This window comes from Ictalurus punctatus, chromosome 3, assembly GCF_001660625.3.
Source record: "Ictalurus punctatus breed USDA103 chromosome 3, Coco_2.0, whole genome shotgun sequence".
In the NCBI taxonomy this organism is placed as follows: domain Eukaryota; kingdom Metazoa; phylum Chordata; class Actinopteri; order Siluriformes; family Ictaluridae; genus Ictalurus; species Ictalurus punctatus.
This window is the reverse complement of record NC_030418.2, coordinates 15,851,715-15,870,470: the sequence shown is the minus strand read 5'-3', so window position 1 is coordinate 15,870,470 and position 18,756 is coordinate 15,851,715. Positions and strand designations below refer to the sequence as shown.

At 38.1% G+C, this 18,756-nt stretch overlaps 2 protein-coding genes across 2 annotated transcripts; one reads left to right on the top strand and one right to left on the bottom strand.

The window, feature by feature from the left end:
• LOC108263462 (creatine kinase B-type-like) lies at positions 1 to 6,600 on the bottom strand. Its single transcript, XM_017464262.3, has 8 exons — positions 6,368 to 6,600; positions 5,646 to 5,860; positions 4,405 to 4,559; positions 4,167 to 4,299; positions 3,129 to 3,300; positions 765 to 888; positions 464 to 653; positions 1 to 334 (listed from the first exon to the last, which is right to left on the bottom strand). Exons 2-8 carry the CDS (start codon positions 5,857 to 5,859, stop codon positions 156 to 158), a joined length of 1,167 nt encoding a protein of 388 aa, XP_017319751.1. The 5' UTR covers position 5,860; positions 6,368 to 6,600; the 3' UTR covers positions 1 to 155.
• Positions 6,601 to 8,381: 1,781 nt separating this feature from the next.
• selenou1a (selenoprotein U 1a) lies at positions 8,382 to 17,283 on the top strand. The gene is given in 6 exon segments (NM_001201270.1): positions 8,382 to 8,435; positions 12,276 to 12,452; positions 14,373 to 14,464; positions 14,553 to 14,693; positions 15,102 to 15,266; positions 16,628 to 17,283. Coding segments are annotated over 5 exon segments (639 nt in total). The 5' UTR covers positions 8,382 to 8,435; positions 12,276 to 12,307; the 3' UTR covers positions 16,724 to 17,283.
• Positions 17,284 to 18,756: the final 1,473 nt, after the last annotated feature.

The following is an 18,756-nucleotide window of genomic DNA, read 5'->3' as shown; positions in this document are numbered from 1 at the left end:
TAAACTGGCAGAGCATTTAATTCATTTGTCACCATATTAAGGGCGTCTTAAATATAATATACATCCTTTTATTTAATCTCATAGGAGTGGGATGTGGTGGGGGGGAATGAAGAGGGGAATTTTGGATGAGTGAGGTAGAAGGATAGTTGCTGGAGTTACTTTTGATCAGGTATGAGGTCATCAATGGCCTGGCCTTTCTCCAATCGCTTCTCCATCTCCACCAGCAGCTTGACTCCATCTACCACCATCTGAACGAGCTCCACCTCAGAGAAGCCCAGCCGGTCAGCATTAGAGATATCAAACACACCGTCCACTGCAGCAGTGTCCACGCCACCTGACACATTGAATACAACATTAGTGCCAGAACAGTCAGCTTATATTCACTACCAACAGCCTATAGAGGGCAGCACTGAGCTTCAGACAAACAGCTTGCCTTCTTATATGGGTCATTTGTAACATTTACCTGTTCCACGCTTCTGCAGACGTAATCTCTTGAGCACCTCCTTAAACTTTTTGTGCTTGCTCACATTCGGGAGTTTGACATGCACACCTCCACGCAGCCCTGTACCCAGGTTAGACGGGCAGGTGAGGACATAGCCCAGGTGCTCGTTCCACATGAACTCATGTCCCTTACTCTTGAACAGCTCCTCAATCTGAAAAGGGTATGAGTCAGTAAGCAGCAGTAATTTACAGCACAGTTCATTAGACTCACAGTTTCTCCTCAACAACTTTAAATCACTCTTGAATGTTGATGAGCAGATTACCTTGGTGAGGCCTGTGCAGAAACGAGTAAACACTTCTTTCATGTTGCCACCTTTCTGCATGGAGATGACACGCAAGTGATCCTCCTCATTCACCCACACGAGGAATGTTTTGTTGTCATTGTGCCTGACAAACATTAAAAGGAATGATTAGTTAATGGAACTGCTTGGTCCCAAATTTCTTTGACATTTTTCTTTTTTTTAAAGCCAGAGTTATCAAAAATGATCCAAGTCATGTGGTGTGAATAGTTCTCTGAATAGAGAAATTATATGAACATGACCACTAAACTGGGACAACAAGTTAGCACAGTCTCCAGTGTGGTAGGGGCTACCAGAAGGCCAAGTAGTATTGCTAAGAACTTGAACAACTTTACCCAATTCATAAATGTAGCTCTAAAACTGTCAGCATGGCTCAAATGTCACTCCTGTTAACATGATTACTGAATTGAACAACCCCCCCACAAGCACCATAAATGCCCAGTGGTATAAACCAGGGCTGCTGCCCTCAGTACCAGTAAGTACTACTGTTCACAGTTTTCAGGGAAGTAGAATTTCCTTTAGGTCACAAGTGTCAGCATCTATACTATTGGTAGAGGCATAGAATCCAGGTAAACCCACTCTATTTGACATGACACATTAAATGTAAAGCACAATATTACCACTAACAGACATTTAATATCCACCACTCAGTGGCAATATTCAAATACTATTATTAGTGTCTAATAGTACCTGCATCCTGTCAGTCCTATGTAAAGACAAACACACATGTATACACACAGAAAAAGGTTGTTGAGCTTCACAAAATGGGAAGTAGCTATAAGAAAATAGCACAAGCATTGAAAATGCCCATTTCCACCATCAGGGCTATAATTAAGAAGTTCCAGTCAACTAGAAATGTTATGAATCAACCTGGAATTGGATGAGTGTATTGTCTCAACACACTGAAGATGTTCAAATGGCCAAAAAGTCTCCAAGGATCACAGCTGTAGAATTGCAGAAGTTAGTTGCATCTTGGGGTCAGAAATTCTCCAAAACTATAATCTAAAATCACCTACATCACCACCAGTTGTTTGGAAGGGTTTCAACAGGGAGAGGGGAAAAAAAAGAAAAAAGAAGCCTCTACTCGCATCTAAAAACAAACTCAAGCATCTTCAGTTTGCCAGAGACTACTGGAACTTCAAATGGGATTCTATGATCAGATGAAACCAAAATAAAGCTTTTTGGCAATAAACACCAGAGGTGGTTTTGCTGCACACAGAGGGAGCCATATGGAAACGGTTATATATCACGCCTCACGCCCACGGTTAAATATAGTGGTGGATCTTTAATGTTTTGGGCTGTTTTTCTGCCAGAGGACCTGGACATTTTGTTAGGATACATGGCATCATGGACTCTATCAAATATAAACAGATGTTAAATGAAAACCTGACTGCCTCTCCAGAAAGCTTCAAATGGGCCGTGGTTGGATCTTCCAGCAGAACAATGATCCAAAACATACATCAAGATCAACACAAATAATTTACTGCCCAAAAAATCAAGGTCCTGCCATGACCATCCCAGTCCCCCAATATGAAACCCATAGAAAACCTGTGGGGTGAACTGAAGAGGAGAGACCACAAACGTGGACCTGGAAATGTGAAGGATCTGGAGAGATTCTGTATGGAGGAATGGTCTCAGATCCCTTGCCATGTATTCTCCAACCTCATCAGGCATTATAGGAGAAGACTCAGAGCTGTTATCTTGGCAAAGGGAGGTAGCACAAAGTATTGAAAAAGGGTGCCAATAATTGTTGCACACTTTTTTTTTGTTGATAAAACTGTTTTGTTTGCAATTGTTTGATATCCATGAGTGTTTTATTTATTTATTTATTGTTTAACCAAAATGTTAAACAATAAAGACAATTTTTCACAGCCTTCTTTGCTCATATTTACCAAGGGTGCCAGTATTAGTGGAGGGAACCGTGTGTGTAATGTAGTTATATATATAAATAAAATATTTGTAAAAATTATTATATCTCATTTTGCGGCTCATTAATAATTCTTTGCCTAAACAGAACTAAACATCTGATCGACTAATTATTATATTATATAATTATAAAAAAAAATTTAAATAGAGTCTGTATTCTCTGTAAACATGAGCCCTCAATTTTATGAGCAATCAATGCACAATTTCATTAAAATGTAGGATTTTTTTTACTTAAATCTCACACGGTCATACTTCCGTACATAAATGTAGAATTAATACTAGGTGTGCGCAGATATGTTTATAGGATATAAAGCATATTAGTGTAAGTTTTGGCAATTCTACCTTCACATAAGTGGTGGAACCCCAGTACAAATGCTGTATTGTGGGTGCTCCAACACTTACCATATTCCCCTGGCATCAGGCCAATCACGGGCCATTCCAGAGGCCAACAGCAGGGGAGACACAGGCTTGTCAAAGAGGAAGTGGTCATCAATCAGCTGCTGCTGTTCTGCTTCTGACATATTTTTCAGAGCATAGTATTTCCCTTTCAGATCTCCACTCAGGGCACCTAAAGCTACAAAACAGACAGAAAAATTCAGTGCATTGTCAATTTGAAACCTTTCCCTTTTGCTACTATTACAGCAATGGGTATGCATTACTATCTTTTACAGCAACAATCTTTAAAAAATTTTTTTTAAATAAATAAATAAATAAATAAATAAATAAATAACTAAATAAATAAAAAGTATATTGGGAAAAGTAAGAGATTATACACATTCTGTAGTTTAATCACCACAACAGATTTAAAAAAATGTTAGTTACAAAAGATGTGGTTTAGTATCCCCAATAAATACTGTCATTTACTTTTTAGTCAGGTGGTTTCAGCTGTAAGCATCATTCATGACTGCTTGGTAAATAAAGCTCCAAATACATAAAATTCACAGAAACCCGATTTAGTCTATGCAATATCTCAACTCAAGAGCATTGCAACAATCACAAGGGCAGAACTGGAAAGATGAATAAATAAAGACAACAACAAAAAAAACCCCAGCAACCACTGGGGTTGCAAGCAGAAGCAAAGGTTAAATTAGTAACTGGTTTATGGTTGTGCCAGTTTTTAAAATGGGTCTTAGCATACCCAGATGAATTTGTAGGTTTATGCTCAAAATGATGGAATGGTAAGAAAGTGGTGCATATATACCATTAAAAATTTGAATCTAGCAGTTTGTTTATTCATAGAAATTTCAGATATTCACTGTGGATAGGACTTGAAGTGCAACAATGAAAGTAACTTGGATTAGTGCCACTATTTCCACATTTCATTCTTAGAAATTTGTTACAACCTCTGAAAGTTCTCAAATCATAACTTGCACCCTTAGCTCCCCCACATGCGCAGAAGATTGTCACTAGATGGAGTCCTGCCCTGCTGTAGAACTATACCTTCCACAGAGAGTTTTTCAACAGCTCTCCTCTCGCCGCGACTGCAGTGTGGTGGCAGGCAAAATCCACGAATGCTCCGGCCTGTTCGCACACGAGAACTCAGCACGTAGTTGGGATCCAGATCATCCCCACCCTTCACAAAAAAATTAATTAGCATGAATACTTCAACTAGTAAAGCCTATAATCAAGAAGATTGCACATATTGCAGTAGCCGGCACACTGCAAGTCATAACTGTACCTTGAGGTTGGCTGGGTTCAGGTCGGTTTTGTGTTTATCAGTGGGTTTGTATCCACCATGTCTGTCCTTGATAACAGGGTCCAGCAGCTCCTTAAACACCTCATAGGTCTCCTCATCTCCCGCCACACAGCCCACAGTCATAATGAAGGGGTGGCCTAGGATGGAGAAATGGAAAAATCAGCTCTACGTGCAAATAGATGATGTTTCACTAAAAAAAAAAAAACCTAGAGTACACAAGGCACAGTTACACCAATATGAAAAATATTAAGAGTGGAAAAAACATTTTCTTGCTAATTTAATTTAAGCTTTCACTGGAAGAAAAAACAAAAAACAACAACCCTCTTCACTGAAGATGATATTCAGTCCTGGACTCTGATTCACTTCTTTTTGTGAAAACAGAAAGGCTTATTCTAACTGGAGAGTGTTCTACCAGGATTATCTAGACCAGTTTGAATGGCTATGTATGGTGAGGCCACTGGGAGTGGAATGCTCATGGAGCTTCTTGTACACATATCCAGTGTCAAAACTTTGGCACATATGGCTGCTGTGCTGGCTGAAGTCTGGGCATTCATCCTCAGCGGAGAGTTTATTGATGGTAAGAGCTAATTTTTTTTTTTGCTTGCTACACAACTACAAGACAAAACACAAGAACACAATTTAGGGAGAAGTCATCTGGAATTCATCTCACAATACAGAGTGTAATCACCCTGGATTCATAAAAAGTGTTTGTTACTATAACTCAATCAGCTTTTATCTGCAACACTCTACTACTGTTGGAGAGCCAAGACTAATAATAAGGCCTTTACTCTTGTATGTATGTATTTATTTATTTATTTAAACTCAGCCAGGTTCCAGTACAGCATGCCTTTTATGGATTTAGCAGTTATAGATCTGTTATAGATCATCATCAATTTGTATTCACAATCTGAAACCGGTCTGGCTAAGCCTGGCTCGAAAACAAACTATTTGAAGTGTTCGGCCAACACGCCACCGGGACAATCAACTTTAATATTAGAGTTGAATCTTTTTGGATTTTGTAATGCAAGACACTGGTTTCCAATTCCAGTAACTTTCCCTACTCCCTACACACCTGATACAGACCATGAAAAGCTCCATCTATTGGGGTTTGTTGGGATAAACGACCTAATAAGGGAGTTATGCACTCTTTATTAAACTGTGATGCTTTGGAGCAGATGGTTTCAGCTTTGTGTTCGGGTACAAAGACATTTAAGCAGCTTTACCTGGGTTATCGACTCCAGTCTGAATCACATCATCCAGCGTGAAGCCACTCGGTGTCTGTTTACTGCGCAGGCGCTCGTATAAATCAGGGGTGAGCACTTTGGCCATGTGGTTGTTGTGCTTGGTCAGGTCGGGATACTCTGCTTCAGACGAGTACTTCATCTTCAGCTGGTTGTGAGTGTTTCCGGTAGGCATGGTGGAGACTCCGGAACCCATACTAGAACACGTCAGTTTTTCCACACAAACCGGACAATACAATCATCCAAACAAGGACTTGGTTCTGTTTAATAAATAACGTCGACAGTTTACCGCTATAAAAATTCAACGCACATTACGAGGGTACAGCCTAATGTTCGTTTATTAAAATAGAATAAACTTAGCTTGACTCAATAGATTATAAATAAAAACCCCATGAATGTATTGATTACACAGACGGCTGATTGATTGCGTGCTGATTACATTTCAAATGCTCCTTACCGTAAAGTCAGATTAAACACGCATCCTGTAACATTTGGCCAGACGCAAAAAACAAAACAAAACAAAAAAAACCTCCCCGAATATTAAGGAGTGAATGCATTGTTAAAACAAGCTGAAATGTACAGTCTGGATAAAGGATGATGGATGGCATGCTTTCTGTAAAGTCGTCAAGTTAGAAATATGTAACTTCACAGAAAACAATGTGTAGTTTTAACACTTGGACATTAGGGCAGTTGTCTATACTTACGTTGCAGGATAAATTTGACGTTCAGTTTGTGAAAACTTCTAGGAGTAAATGGGAAGCAGGAAAAGTTGCTCGCTGTAAACTGATAAACCAAGACCGCTACAGTGACCTTGCTGAAGATAAAAGAAGTGAAATTGTTCCAAATGAAGTGTAGATTGGTAATATTTTGTATGTTCTCAGTACAGTTACACAGTTTGTGTATAGACATACACTTTCTTCCGTGTTAACCTTATCCTCGAATGTTTCTTGGAACATAGAATTCGAATAATAACGGGTATTCGCGCATATGCGGAAATTAAGGGACCGTCTCTAAAGTTACATACGACATTGTTAAACACCATTCTAACTTCAATAGCATTTGAAGGGAATGACTTACAGTCATATAACCCACTGTAAAGTGTTCATCTAGGTGTCAGGTATGAGGCACCCCTTTTAGTTTTTGATATTTAACAAAATAAGTTATTAAATCATATGTAAATTAGATATGAATTTCACGACTAGGTGTCAGGTATGACGCACACCTTTTAGATTTTTGATATTTAACCCTACAATGCACGGAATGACAGGGAAGATGAGGCTGGAGACAGGAACACTGCAGATGAAGATGAGGATGCAGATGAAAGTTGAGGGCACAATATGCAGAATGGTACAGAAGAAAGGAAGGACCAGGGTTATTCTAGTGACAGGGAAGTTGAGGGCTCAAAATGTTGACTGGAAGTGCTGCCTACATAAATAATTTTGAATTCCTTTGGCACCCATACACAATTTAAACATCTACATAAATAAATTAAAAGAAAATAAATAAAAATGTTTGAAATATTAAAACATTCGTGTATCATCAGTTCTTTTAATTATTTCACTAATAGGACATTTTTTATTTTATTTTATTTATTTATTTATTTTTTCAGAAAACCATTCAATCCAGTACGGGTCATTTTTACCCACTTTATGCATTCGTGAAGGTTTTTTTGGTCCATGCATTGTACGGTTAAATATAAAAAAAAATCTAAAAGGTGTGCGTTATACCTGACACCTAGATGAACACTTTACAGTTAGATGTGTGACTGTATGTCATTCCCTTCAAATGCTATTGAGCCTTAAATAATGGTATATTTTGTGTATGGGCCCATTCTGTACTGCAATTCATATTTAATTTACATATGATTTAATAGCTTATTTTGTAAAATATCAAAAACTGAAAGGTGTGCCTCATACCTGACACCTAATCGAACATTTTACAGTTGGTTATATGACTGTAAGTCATTCCCTTCAAATGTTATTGAAGTTAGAAACGTGTATAACAATGTCGTATGTAACTTAAGAGATGGTCCTTTAATTTCCGCATATCCGCGGATATCATACGTCCAAAGTCAAACCAACTTTATGCCAGTAATAGAGATGGGAAGTTCGTATCGTTTTACTGACTCGGATCTTTGAATCTCGTTCAGCAAAATGAACGAATAATTTTTCGAGTCATTTCGTTCATTTCAGCAAAATATAATGAAAATGTTACATGTTAAATTCCCCCAACACATCTAGTACTTAATAAACCATACGTTAATGCAGCAAAGGCCGCTGCATTAATTAATTAATTAATTGATCAGAAATTATTAATTAATAGTTTAGCTGGTCTTCAGGCTATGCAGTCTGTTAGTTCACTTCATCTCCCGATCCGAGTCGTTCTTTCTTTTCTCACGTCACATTTGTCACGTCTGTTCCCTGGAAACGATTAGAAATGATTTTTTCACGTCTCAAGTCGTTCGTTCACCCCGTTTCCGGTATTGCATGATGTATTGCCTATGGAGCGGTCACCGGAAGAACGAACGACTCAAACCCAAAGACTCGAGACGTGAACTAATCATTTCTGTTTCCGGTACAGAACCTATGGAGATGTTGCTGCGCATGCGCGGTCAACACAAAGTGAACGAGTCACTCTCGGAGACAACTCCGTTGTTCCCGAGTCATATTAAAGATTCATTCAAAATGAATCGTTCATGAACGACACATCATTGCACGGTAACTGCTGTAGACTTGAAGGGAGATTAGACAGTACATTAGCGCCAAAACAGAGGTGAGTGTACCACACATCAACATAGAATAACGCTAAAGGTAAAGCTGTTAATGTCATTTTCTTTTTAGTGTTAACAGCTTCAGCACCATATTCAAACGGAAAGGCACACTATTAGAGTTATGTACTGTATCTAGGCTTAGCACGAAAGCTAACAAGCATTTGACAAGTAACTTTAGCAATTACACTGCCATTTAATCGTGAATATTAAAATGGTTTCTTTTTCGTAGACTGCGTAGTTACATTGTAGATCGTGTTTTTAAGTGAAATTACCTTAATATTTCATGTAAGGTTTGTTAACCGAAGCTTGGCGTTAGGTAAATAATGTAGGTGTTGAATATTGTTTTGCTTTTAAGTGCATAGTTTTAGCGCAGAATGAGGAATGTGATGCTATGGCTTGTTGTTTTAATCTGTTTATATCTATTCAGATATCCAGCATAGCTAGTGCACAAGTTTTTATACAGACTGACTGAGCCATTATGGTGGGAAGCTCTTGTTATGTAAACCGTCGCAGTAACACTCATGACAGCCATGCTTAAAAATGACTGTCGTTTTACCCTCATCCAGTGTGGAGGCACAAATTGGCAAGGTGATATGCTTATATAATGCCTATATAATGCTTATATAATGCTTCAATATAATTCATACGTAAAATATTTAAGTATTCATTTTTAAAAAACAAAAACAATGAATCACACAGCAATAATTACTACAGTCACTGTGGAGAACATTTGAGGCTGTGTTTTCATATTTTAGCTTCTTGTACACATTCATTTGTGAAGTGTACACGGACTTCGAGTGTCGTGACCCTTTTAAACGGCTCAAAAGTGTAGGCACCCAAGCCACATAGCAGATATGAAAAGATGTATGGAAATTTAACACGAAGTAGCATATTCAGAGCATTATACTGGGAATTTTTCCTCTGGGAACCTCTTATTTCCCACATGAGGGCGTTCAGGCGAGCTGTGAAGTCGGAAATAAAATGAATTCTCACTGTAAACTGGAATTAAAGAGCTGTTTGATTGGGGCTTAATTTATTTTTAAACTACATGTGATAAATTCACTGTTAATAGTGCCAGAAATGTATTATTTTAAAATGTATAAATTTACTCTTGTTAAGCAAGACAAGTTTAAATAACACAACATAAAGCAGTAATCTCTTTAAGCTCCTGAGCTGTGTGAACAGGCCTGTTTCACATAAACAAAGAACTAATCCTTCCAAAATGGTGGAACGATCCCATAATGCCTTGAGTTGCGTGAAAGTGATAATTGGATTGCATCGGACTCACTTTGTTTGTGTGACAAAGTGTCTGCCAAATGAATAAATATAAATGTGATTTGGAAACCTTCTGCTACAAATCCAAGTTAATTCCAGTTTACTATACAAGTTGCAGACTGATTAGATAATGTGGATGTGCCATTCCGATTGGCTGATTGACACAACACAGAACTTGTTTATGAACATAGGACAAATTGACCAGCTGACATGCCCTTAGCAGTACAGTTGGACCCTCTGATTGCATAACTGTACTAGTGCTTCATAAGGCACATCATTGCACTTTACTCAGGGGCCGTTTACACAACGTTTTCACCTAAAAGCGGAAAACTTTTTATGCATTTTAGCTGTTTGTTTACACAACAACACGTTTTGGGGCCTGAAAACACAAACTTTTGAAAACGGGTTTCAAAGTGCAAGTTTTTGAAAACGATGCCGCTATCGTCTCCGTGTAAACGTACAAAAAATGAGAATTTGTGAAAATGATGATGTCATGCGCACACGTATTACGTGTTCAGTCTGTAGGCGCGAGACGTTCAAAACTACAGACTGTGTTTGTGCTGCTCAACATTGAGTTTATTGATGCTTCTCCAGCAAAGTGTAGATTTATTGCATCACTACTACGACCAGCGGAGATGCATTTGTTACATACGCCGACGAATTGTATTCAAAATCTTATAATTACCTTTGTAATTGTCTGTTTTGGAGTATATCTGTATACTTTTATTGTTAATAAAATTAACAATAAGTTACATTGTGTTACTTCTGTTCCGAAAACACGCATCGGAGAATAAGTACTAAAGTTGAGTCCCAAATGATGTATTATGCACTTGCACTATGCACTGTGTACTCTACCGTCTAGTGTATGTATTTTAAAAGGGTAATGTCATTTCAAATGAAACACTAGTGGGTTTTTTTTTACTAACCAGACGTATAAGCCGTTTCCCAGTCGATAGTGCATGACGTCAAACGCATGTAATGCGACGCCACTAGCTTTAGCAGAAACCCAGAGTCAACAACAATGAATTTCTTCAGTTACTGTCTGTCAACGTTATCTTTTATGCTCAGCATGACCTCAGTCACCATCAGACGGAGGTGTAAGGCAGGGGGGGGCATTTTATATTAAACACCATGAAGTAGACTGTAACCTGTAAGTTAGTGTTACTCTAAGTTAAGTTTTTTGTTTTGTTTTTTCCATTTAGGATTCAATTTATTTGGAATAAATAATTTTGTGCTTAGATGGTATTTTCCATTTTTTTTCCAGAATTATCACCCTGAAGATTTTATGTGGCAAAGAATGATTTGCTAAAATCAGTGTGGATGCTTCCAATGGCCTTTACACAAATACAGCCTGTGCGTTTAGCTCGGTTTCTGAGAAGAAGAAACTGTATCTTTCATACAAATAATGTTGTTAAGGATCAAGTCTATGACTGCACTTCCTCGGCTCTGCAGCTCTACAGTCAACTACCCTCACCCTCAAAAAAGAACCTTCAAATTTTAGTAAATAAAATTCACCCAGAGTACAAGTCACTAAACTTTGTGGGATGCCAATCTTTCTTTAAGTCACTTACTTCCATTAACGCCAACACCGTTTGTGTGTATTCGACAAATCAACAAATATCCGTGAAGGACCAGAGCAGCCAGTCCACCATCTGTAAATCTAAAGGTACTGCTCCTGCCTGCTCTACAGTACTTCCTCTGCATGTGCTTTGGTAATAGTTTGATTTAGATTAGCAAATGATGAAATAGTTTATAAAACAAGAGTTTATAAAATCTTTGAAAAGAGCAAAGTTTCATCTGAATTTTAGTTAGTTTGTAAATGTCTGTTAAACCAAGCCCAATTGCTTTTAACAGTGCACACAAAGCAGGTTTACAGAAATCCGGATATACAACTTTTTAAGTCAAAATAAAAGTTTAACCCTAATGAGCAAGCCAGAGACGATGGTAGCAAGGAAAACATAACCCTGTGACATAAAGTGACTAGCCACTCCACCATCAACATAATTGAGTGAACGGATAAGAGTGGGGCGTGGCAGGGTGTTGGGGGTGACAGCATCCAAACATCCCAATTTACCAACACACTCTGTGCTCATGAACCCTCCAGATCTATGCCTTTACCTAAGAGAAAATCTTATTAACAAAAGGCTTGACTAAACAAATGTGTTTTCAGCCTAGATTTAAAGACTGATACTGTGTCTGAGTCCTGAATACTAATTGGAAGGCTGTTCCATAATTGTGGGGCTTTGTAAGAGAAAGCTCTGCCCCCTGCTGTAGCCTTCACTATTCGAGGTACCAAAAAAGAGCCTGCACCTTTTGATTCAAGCAGACATAACATCATACAAGACCAGAAGTTTGTTGGGTATTGTAGCGTAAGACCGTTTAGTGCTTTTTAGGTCAATAGGAGTATTTTATGATCAATACAAAATTTTACAGGAAGCCAATGCAGTGTGAATGGGATAGGGGTCATATTTTCTGGTTCTAGTAAGGACTCTGGCTACTTCATTCTGGACTAACTGGAGCTGGTTTATGCACCTACTGGAACGTCTTGCTCTGTCTTCTCTCTGCAGCACCATCGTCCACCATGGAGGTGACAACCTTCATGAGCATGTGGTCACTCAGCCTTGGAGCTATGGGTGCTGTCATTGCTGGCATAATTCTGGCTAACACAGATTTTTTCCTGACCAAGTCTGATTTTGCTACTCTACAGTATCTGGAAGATGCTGACCTCAAAACCACTGACGCAGGTGAGTGGGACTTCATATCTTTATCCACATATCAACAATAGTAGTGGGCAATATGAAGGTTGATCTGGAATATCAGTTGCAGTTCTTCTTAAGGTATACATTTTATCTATACTATTGAACTGGTATATATTGCTTACCTGAGCATGTATTTTCTATAAGCCCCAGAATGCCATGAGTCAGTGAAAGCCAAAAAAAGAAAAGAGAGGGAGCGTTAGTTACTATACCAATATTTATAGTAGTTAGTTTAAAAACTTCCAGCTGTGGTTAGTAGAGCCAGATATGCTAACAAGTCCCTGAGGTCCAAGTCCAAATCAAGTCTCAAGTAATTGAGGTGGAGCCCAAGTCAAGTCTCAAGTCTTTGTTCCATTTTTAGCAATAGTTCTTTCACTTTACTATCCACTGTGAGAACTTTGGAGGGCCAAAACGTATGGCACTCAAAAAATATGGTCACTCGGAACTTAATTTTTAAGTCATTTTGATTGGAAATTCAGTTTGAAGCAATCTTACGGCATGACTAGCTTGATTACGCTCCCTTCAAAGGGCCATTCGGAGGGTGATTTATACCATTTGGAATGCAGAGACTGTCACCACATGGGGTAAAAAAAAAATGTGCTGTGTATTTTGAGCTATTTGAGGTGCTGTAGTTTGCTGTAGTTCTCAAGCAATTATGGGTAAGGTAGTGTTCCAGTGAGCGCCAGTGGTAACAAAACCCCTGTGTATAGGTGCAATTTAATTTGGTAAACTTTGATATATTATGCATATGGTAGCTAATACTTTGGGGGGAAAAAATGAAAAGGACATGGAAAAATGTGTACTTCTTGAAAATGGACACCAAGCAAGCCCCTGATAGCTTTGTAGCACCGCAGCTTCCCTTTGGACTAATTGATTGCTTTTAAAATTAAATGACACAGAGATTATCAAGACTTGGCTATACATTTATTGTTTGTTGTTCATTTATATAACAGCACGTTTCCAGTGGCTGATGAACACGCGCCTTCAGATGCGTCACACGTGTATATAATAATGCTGGCTTGGTGTGTTTTAGAGATGAATTGTTGTGATATTTACTGATAGGGAATGAATGAATGAGGAATGAAAAGAAAAATGTGGTGTTTGATGCTGTCATGTGGGGTAGTAAAAAGAGAACGGGGACTCCAAACCAAAATGACTTGTGTTTTTCCATGAGTGTCTGTCTTCATGTCCAAGTCAAGTCTCAATTCGGTTGTTCACAAGTCCAAGTCAAATTGCAAGTCATTTTTTTGCGACTTAAGTGCGACTCGAGTTTCCATCTCTGCAAACACATCTAAGCATCAGTATTTTAAAAATAAATATATTCTTATAAACAGTGTGTTTAGCAAAGATGTTAATTTTATTCAGAAATAGGAACATGCTGGAAATAGGAAAGTTGGAGCTGTTTGCTGTGCTGTGATTGCATTGGTCTTACACAATTAAAAACCAAACTGGTTAGGATAGAGCTATAGATCTGATATTTTTTGCTTGCAGCAGGTATGGATTAAAGTGTTGGCACCTATTACATACAACACAAATTTCTCTTTGTTTTTATTTTAAAAATTAAATTTGCTTTATTTTATACTCATGTTCAAGCGGTGTTCTTTCAATGTATTTTAGAAGTGTTTCTGCATATTCAATAAGAGTGCATTTAAAGGACAAATGTCAGGACAATGTCATTATTTTCTCAACAGGAGACTAAAGAATACCAAAAATATCAGACAATAAATATCTTCCTTGTAAAATTATAAAAGGACATCATATTATATTGTGATGGTCATAGCTTTATAATGGAGGACATGGAGAGTACAATTGGGGATCGTGTTCTTTTTCTATTGTCTTAAAAGTGCACTGAGCGTGTTGTGGCCCTTTTATGATTTTCTAAATGATTTACACTTTTTATTTATTTAGATGAGAAGGTATTTAAAGCTAGAACTCTTTGGGAGACTTCTGGAGCAGTGATCATGGCTGTACGGCGGCCTGGATGATTTTTGTGTAGAGAGGTAACCTTGATGCATTAGCCTGTAATCCAGTTTAGTTAGGAGGGTCTTGCTCATTGCTGATATACCTGGTGTACTTGTCTCTCTGCAGGAAGCCGCTGAGCTATCCTCTCTGAAGCCCCAACTGGACAAGCTTGGGGTTCCTTTGTACGCTGTGGTCAAAGAGAACATTGATACAGAGGTTCACGATTTCAAACCACACTTTGCTGGAGATGTCTTCCTGGATGAGAAGGTTAGAAAAGCTGATGCTTGTTTTTGTTGTTCTACAGTGGTTTTGTGAGAGAAAATATAAAGTCATTATCCACTTTGATAGGAACACCTGTATGCCTGCTTATTTATTCAGTTATCCAATCAGACAATCATGTGGCAGCAGCACAATGCATTACTGGTCAAGCGCTTCAGTTAATGCTCGCATGTATGATGTGAACTTTAACTGAAGCTCTTGACCTGTATCTGGATTGAATTTATGCATTATGCTGCTGCCACCTAATTGGCTGATTAGATAACTGCATAAATGAGCAGGTGTACAGGTGTTCCTATTAAAGTGGACAGTGAGTGTATGTCACAATGCATAAATTTCATTTTTGGATATTGAAAGAACAATGCATGTACAGTTAATGTATTTAAACATTGGTTGCAGCAATTGTTCTATGGTCCCACCCTGAGGAAAATGGGAGGTCTTGGCTTCATTCGTCTGGGAGTTTGGCAGAACTTCGTAAGGGCCTGGAGGTCAGGTTACCAGGGAAACATGAAAGGAGAGGGCTTCATCCTGGGTGGAGTGTTTGTCATTGGATCTGGCAAGCAGGTGACATTATTAAGACATGCACTATATGGCCAAAAGTTTGTGAACACCTGACAATCACACCCTTATGTGGGCTTTCCTTAAACTGTTGCTACAAAGTTCGAAGCACACCGTTGTATAGAATATCTTTGTATGCTGTAGCATTACAGTTTCCCTTCACTGGAACCAAGAGGCCCAAACATGTTCCACCATGAAAATGCACCGTGCACAAAGTGAGATGGAGACATGGTTTGCCAAGGTTGATCTAAAATTGTTCAAATGTCCTGCACAGAACCCTGACTTCAAACCCACTGAACACCTTTGGGGCGAACTGGAACGCTGACTGTGCACCAGGCCTCTTCGCTCAACCTCAGAGCCTGATCTCACTAATGCTGAATGAGCAAATCCCCACAGCCATGCTCCAAAATCTAGTGGAAAGCCTTCCCAGAAGAGTGGAGGTTATTATAACAGCAAAGGGGGACTAAATCTGCAATGGGATGTTCAAAAAGCATTATATGGGTGTGGTGGTCAGGTGTCCACGAACTTTTGGCCATGTAGTGCACTTAAATAATTTTATGCTGTACAGCTCTCTCAGTGTAAGTATTCTAAACTAGTCAATCTTGCAATCTAATTTGTATAACAAATTCTTCAGAAAGGATAAAAGCATTAAAGGGATGGTTCACCCCAAAATGAAAATTCTGTTATCAGTTATTCAACCTCATGTCGGTCCAAATCCATAAGACCCATACGTTCATCTTCAGAACACAATGGAGGCATTTTGAGTGAAACCTGGGAGATTTCTGTCCCACCTTTTACAGTCCACGTAACCAAAATTTTCAACCTCCAAAAAGTTCATAAAGGCATCGTGAAAGTAATCTGTGTGTCTTAATCCCAAACCCTACAAAGCGATACGAATGCTTTGTGTGCGCAAAAAAAACCTAAATTAAGTCTTCATTCACAAACTATCTTCACTTCCGCATAGATCTGACACGCACACACGAGAGAACCATAACACAATGGTTGTTGAATCGCAAGTTGTCTTCTATGTCGAAATCGGCAGACGTCTTTGCTACAGACTGTTCTGTACGACTCAGTTTGTGTCCAGAGTCCTTCTTCATCTGCTGTAAACAGTGAGCAGTTTTGGTTACTTGGACTGTAAATGGAGGAACAGAAATCTCCCAGGTTTCATTAAAAATGTCTTCATTTGTATTCCAAAGATGAACGAAAGTCTTATGGGTTTGGAACGACTTGAGGGTGAGTAATTGGGTGGTAACAGAATTTTCATTTTTTGGTGAACGATCCCTTTAATAAAATATTTTTGCTCTTTAACCTGTATCTGTGTAACTCTTCCCATGTTTAAGTTTCTACTTTTCTGCCCTTCATAGGGAGTTCTTCTGGAACATCGGGAGAAGGAGTTTGGAGACAAAGTCAATAATGAGTCTGTTTTGGAGGCTGCTAAGAAAATAGTAGTTCAGAACTAAGTTAGTTTGTGTATGCTTAGTGATCTAGGGATTATTTGAAGATTACAAGCAGGTTGCTAAAACAGAAAAAAATACAAACGAGTCTTGGTACTATTAAAACACATCTTTTTAAAGCTAACAGACAACGTTCATCTGTCTAACCTCATTGCTTCAACTAATGCTGTGAATGCTCAGGAAAGCACATTTTCTGATGAATTGACACAAGAGAGTCATCTTACAGAAAAAACAAGTACAAAGTGTGTCATTAATGGGATTTTAGCATTGCATCGTTTGCCCCATTCAGGTACATAGGTGTTGATATTTGTGCACTGTTGTTTTTCACTTTAGAAGTCATTATTGTATTGAGATCTTCTTCACTCACTCAGGTTCTGAGATGTCTGCTGCATGACTGTGGCTTGGTTCGTGTGTTTTAATGATGGTCTGACTACAAACTCCTTAGTGAATTAGCAGACTTGAAGCTTAACATACTTTCCTGATCAACAGTTTTTGGTTAGTGGAAAGTCAAAGATCCTGAAACGAATGGAGAGTGCCATTTACAATAAAAACAGCAGTCACGAAAACGTGTCGACTTTTCTTTATATTTGAGAAATTAGTAGATGGAACGTCTTGAAAATTGACTAAATTCTTGAACATAACGAGTTCTTATTTTGAATCCAGTAGGACATGACGTCTGCTTTATGACCACAAAACATCAGTATATTTTGAGAATATAAAATCCACAGTACAATCAGCAAATCTAACCTTTTCATAACACCAGGTGACTATTAAAGAAAACCTAGTATTTTAGTATCCGCTGCTTGTAAAATGACCTTTTTTTTATTTGGGACAAACTCGTAGGACGTGCTCAAATTTTAGACGGTGGAAACCTCACATCTTAAAAGGACTTTTAGAAAAAGACCAAACGGATGATATTGCAAACTTGTGCTATAACTTTATTAGTCAGAGGTTAGTTACATACTGTGATTACTTACAGTACATTCACAAAGGATGATTCTGAATGCAAGGTGGTTCAGAATGTGCTCACTTCTTAACATACTTCAGTATTGAAACAGGTGTGCTGGAGTCAAGACAATTTGTGCCATTCTTAACCTAATTCTATGATCTGCATTTACGCTAATAAACCGCTAATGAACTCCCCAAGCCAACATTTTACCATATTTGTTATACAGGTCCACTTTGCTATTGGGCATTTAACATTACATTTATATCATATGGGTCTTGTATCTGAAAACATTCATTCTAGTTGTTAATTAAACATATTTACATAATGTCCAAAACCATAGTTAAAAGAAGCCAGGTATTGAGCATGAATGGTAACCGTACAGTAATAGAGATGTCTGCTTGCCGCTCTCGGGACAATAAGAGCATGGTTTTTTTTTTCAAAAAAAATAAAAATAATAATTCATACAACACCGTTCAAATGGAAAGACAAAAGAAACACTGCAAAGTATGTTCCATTCATCCACAGAAACACTTCACAAAACAACAAAAAACATTATCATCTCACTAGAATATTGTATGAACTACATTTGATCATATGCTCCAAATACAACAGGAATTCCAGAGAGTTCTTAATATCTTAACAGGATTATAATAACATTTTTGGTACATCACTACAACCACATCCAATGACACAAAAATAAATATAATTTTATGGTGCATCCATCATGGCTTATTTCAGAACTGTATAAGCACACATACCGATAATATCTAGCTGACATTTCTAAACAAATATACATTTCAGTATGTTTTACATTTATCTATATGTAAATTTAGATCATTTGAAGCTACAGTGAACATAGTTTGCTATAAAACAATCATGAATATTGTTAAATGGTTGTGCGTTAGATCAGTGAAAGAAGACTGATGTATGGTGATATGTCAGCAGTTCACTTTTCTGCTGAGGTTCAAACACCACATTTTATTTCCTATGCCACTGCCAGTAATAAAGAATTTAAAAGGATATGCCATGCTTCTGTGATTGCATAAAATATAAAGCATTTACCTGTAATATTTCTATTTCTAGCTATCGG